Source organism: Urtica dioica, chromosome 5 (assembly GCF_054948205.1).
Source record: "Urtica dioica subsp. dioica isolate 48M chromosome 5, U.dioica_male_clone48M_v1_H2, whole genome shotgun sequence".
Taxonomy (NCBI): Eukaryota; Viridiplantae; Streptophyta; class Magnoliopsida; order Rosales; family Urticaceae; genus Urtica; species Urtica dioica.
The window spans coordinates 3,127,014-3,131,295 of record NC_142760.1 but is presented as its reverse complement, the minus strand read 5'-3'; the positions used below and the strand labels follow the sequence as shown (position 1 = coordinate 3,131,295).

The 4,282-nt window shown below is 42.0% G+C and overlaps 1 protein-coding gene across 1 annotated transcript; it reads left to right on the top strand.

The window, feature by feature from the left end:
• The first annotated feature begins 1,057 nt into the window (after window positions 1-1,057).
• Window positions 1,058-3,340, top strand: LOC149394843 (uncharacterized). Its single transcript, XM_089616044.1, has 2 exons — window positions 1,058-1,306; window positions 1,631-3,340. Exon 2 carries the CDS (start codon window positions 1,679-1,681, stop codon window positions 2,894-2,896), a length of 1,218 nt encoding a protein of 405 aa, XP_089472170.1. The 5' UTR covers window positions 1,058-1,306; window positions 1,631-1,678; the 3' UTR covers window positions 2,897-3,340.
• Window positions 3,341-4,282: the final 942 nt, after the last annotated feature.

Sequence of the window (4,282 nt, the reverse complement as noted above, 5' to 3'; positions counted from 1 at the left end):
CTACACAAAAAGGCACGGTCACTCCCCCTATTCACCCTTTCTCTCCTCTGAGAAACGTGGTGATCGGAGAAAACCCAGCTCGAGACTTTCGAGTTCACACCTTTGGCTCGGGTGCGGCCACTTGGTCCGGCCTTGGGTCGAACCGCCCGAAGCTTTAAATAGTTGTTCATTTTCGTGCGACAACATTTCTCTTAATGAAGTTGTTAATTTTTTTTTTCCAATTGTGAATTGTTCTTTAATTATTCTATTGTTATTTGGAAACTAGAATGGATACCCGAAACAATCTTCGTAACTTTGAAACAACGAATAACATACACCACCCCAAACCCGCCATCTCTCATATGTTTGGATGCATCGACGTTGACAACAACTACTCTCTTCGACATAACACGTTGTTTGATTTGTAATTAGAACTTATAAACGGAACGGAAGTAAGTTATAATTTTTTTTTTCCGACAATATTCACATAATCGCAAATTTCGTTCTGAAGACTAACGAAATTGAAATTTCCGATACCTTCCAATAATGTTCGTCCGAGATTTTTTTAAATTTTTTTGGATCATAAGATATATTTTAAGTTTAAATTTATTTATTTTGTTATTCTACGAATAATACCAAAAATTATCGTCAGTAAACTTCCCGTTTCAATAAGCCGGAATTTCGATCGTTAATTATTGAAAGTCTTCCTTCGGTTAAGGATTGACATTTTCGGTGAAACTTTCATTCTCAACCGATGCTCAAATTTAATAGGTATTTACTTGGTCCAAAGATTAACATTGCGAGTTGAAGTTATGATGTGACATAATTTGATACCGTGTTTTATTTGTTACTGCAATATTTTCTTATAAATATTAAATGAAGATATTTTGGTGATTGCATTTAATAAAAGGGCATTTGCCTTCAAATATCAAAACCCATCACATAATCACTTTTCACATTACGACTTACAAGGTATTTCCTTGCTTTTTTTTTTTTTTTTTTTTTTTTTTTTTTTTTTTTTTTTTTTTTTAGAAATACTTACAAGGTAATTTCTAAATAAAAATGACAGCCGAGCCGAGGCAAAGAAAGTAAAGGCCTTTGACGTCTCGCCTCTTTTTATTTTTCCTAGTCAGATATTTTTCTTTCTCAACCCTTTTGTACTTCAATTTCTCACGAAATCGTAAACAAAAGCAAAGAAATTTGACGAAAGCTAAACCACACGGCGCGGAATTTCCCACCGAAGAATCTCCAATCTTCGATACCACCGATTTCTCTTCAGCGGTGACTCCATGGATTACACAGCTTGTTCCGTCAGATTGCCAACAAGGTTCCGCAATTCCGAACTCCTTGATCACCACAATCCCTGAGCTTTATTAATCACTGATTCGATTCGATTCGATCAATCATCGTAACCTAATCTGTTTTTCCTTTCGATGTTATTCAATCTTTGTAAAAAAAAAAAAGGAATCATAATCTTGTTTTTTTTTTCTTCTATATATTTTGTTAATGGAAGTTTCGTGTTTATTGAATATGTCTCGAGTTCTTTTGATTCTCTTTGACTCTCAAAACGCGGTATGAGAAAACTTAACGAAGAACAACATTCGATTTTTTGATTTATTACTGATTTCCAATGTTCGATTTCGGATTGCAGTGAATTGAATTCAGAAGCCGTAGTTACAGAATTCATAATCTTGTGTCAATGGGAAATGATCTAATGGAAGAGACGACCCTTCCGGATTTGAATCAGGAATCTCAGGACGGACCAAGAAACTCGCTGATCCGATCAGACTTAGACGAGGGCTCGGCTGCGAAGAACTCTTTTTCCCCCGAACTAGTGGCTCGGGCGCTCGGCTCGGGATCGTTCCAAGGCGACGATCCGCGCCACAACAACGGAGACTTCTTCGATTGCAATCTGTGCCTGAGCTCGGCGACCGAGCCGGTGCTCACTTGCTGCGGCCACTTGTTTTGCTGGCCGTGCTTCTACAATCTCCCGTACGAGTTCTCGAACGTCAAGGACTGTCCCGTCTGCGGCGGCGACGTGGTCGACACGAGCCTGGTTCCGATTTATGGGAACAACGAGGATCCCGAGCCCTCGTCCTCGGCGTCCTCTTCTTCCCGTAAAAGGAAGAGCTTTTCCTCGGGGCTCGAGGTTCCTCCGAGGCCGAAGGCGAAGAGGGTCGAGAATCCGATCCAGCAGCGACGGCTCCGCTACGAACGCGGAGAGCTCATGGACGTCCGGATCGAGCAGAGGATCCGGGAACTCACGGCCGTGGCCGTGAGGTTCGTCGAGAGAGCCCGGACCGTCTCCCCCGCGATCGAGTCCGCGAGCCTCCAAAGAAGCGAAGCCCTGCGCTTTTCCAGTCTCGTCCTGCAACAAGCGGGCCCGGAAGAGCTTAGTTCGAGCAACGCCGAAACGAATCCGACGCAAATCGAATCGGCGAACCTCCGACGCCTAGAAGCCCTCGACTTTTCCGGACTCGTAGAGCAACGACCTTCTTCGCTCCGAAATTCAGAAGAGCTTCGTAATGATGCCGACTCAAACCCGACTCCGATACCACCTTTGAGCGGATACCAATACTTCGTATCCCAGAGCCTACCCCCGATACCAAACCTACGCTTTATCTTGCCCGATATCGATCTGTCGGCGAGTTCCGAGACGTTTGTCGAGAACCCAGAAGAGTTGAGTACTAGAATCGGCCGTGAAGAAGAACTTCCGAGCAATGGCAACGCAAATACTGATAGCACCACCGCCGCGGCTCGTAGCTCTCACAGGATTAGTCCGGGTCTAGCCCGATGGCTCGAGATGCCTTATTATGGCTCGGAATTCGACGATGAACCGTTGTCTTTGGCTTCCCCAACGGCCCCGAGCTCTGCGGACGGTCCTTCCTTACGCGGCGGAGTTCCTCGTGAAAGCTGAAGCAGAAGGTGAATTGTACAAATTTGTGTATACACCATGAAGAGTGATATCGTATTAGAATTGATAGGGACGGTTTGATCGGATCACATTTTGCTACATAGTTTCTTTATCATTGCTTTGTTTTTAGGAGTCGGGATGGTTAGAATTTTAAATCTGGGTTTGTGCTAATGGAACAGTTATTCTGTTTGGTGATTGACTATTGGAAGTTAAAAACACATGCAAAAATGAGCTCAAATATCGTTCTTAGGACTGGCATTTAGGTTGTGGAAGAGGTTCTTTAGTGTTCTAGTATTAGGAAGATTGGCAGATGATAGTTTGTGTATAAGGGAATCATGGCTAATAAAATAATAATAATAATAAACAAAACGTTTCTTCTTTTTTTTGTTTTCTTTTTGAGTTACATCAACCTATGGAATCCGAAATAGTGTTATTTCCTTTTGAGTTTCTTAATTGATTGCATAATTGAACATACCTGATTTTATAATTTCTGCCGTTCAATTCAACATTACATAGATTTACCGTGGGTAGTTACATGTGTGAAACAAATTATATTTTATCATGTGTCCTATTATGAAGTCCTACGAGCTTCCGTGCTGCTTTGAATCATAGAAATTGATTGTATATCAGTAATATCTGCATCGGATTTACTCTGGACTTTCAAAGTATGTGAACCAATCTGTGCTGGTTGAATTTTTATAGTGTGGTTATCTGCGTTAAGCGCTAGAAGATCCTTTTATCCCTGTGCTTCTCCAAGCTCTTTCAAAAACAGTTCACGGTTTAGGCATTTTCGAACAAATGACTTCCCTCGCTAAAGTCATTGCAAATTGCTTCTTCCCACTCGGTCTAGCTGTTGGCTTTCTTTCGCTTAGTGAGGTTCTTCGTAAAGGCAAATAGGACAGATCACAAAGAACATATTTTTGCCGGCCCTTTGTTTTCCTTCACGCGCTTCACTTATTTTTTCCGTCCTTTCGTTCGCTTTGTAAGCTACTCCGATAAAGAACTTCAAAGTTCATTGTTCTTTACCGTTCTCCAAAGCGGTCTCTTCTCAAGCAATCCAGTTAAGTTTGTCAAAGAGAAACCCACGAATTGTTTTAACTGATAGGTATAGGAGTTTGGGCGAAGGAGATGTGTATACTTTAGGCCATTTACAATTGGAGATTGATATCGCTAATTCTAATTTCGACTCCCGAGTGCTCTATAATTTAGCCTTCTTAGGCAAAGTATCTTCTTCGAAAGGTTGATATCTGTTGTCGAACCTCTGAATACCTTGATGATTGTGATGCTCGATTTGCTCGCGCCCTTCACTCCGAGGATCACCTTCCACTTCAGATCACGGTGGTGCTTATGAACTCGCCATCGAACTTCAACACGTGACCCCCTCTTTCT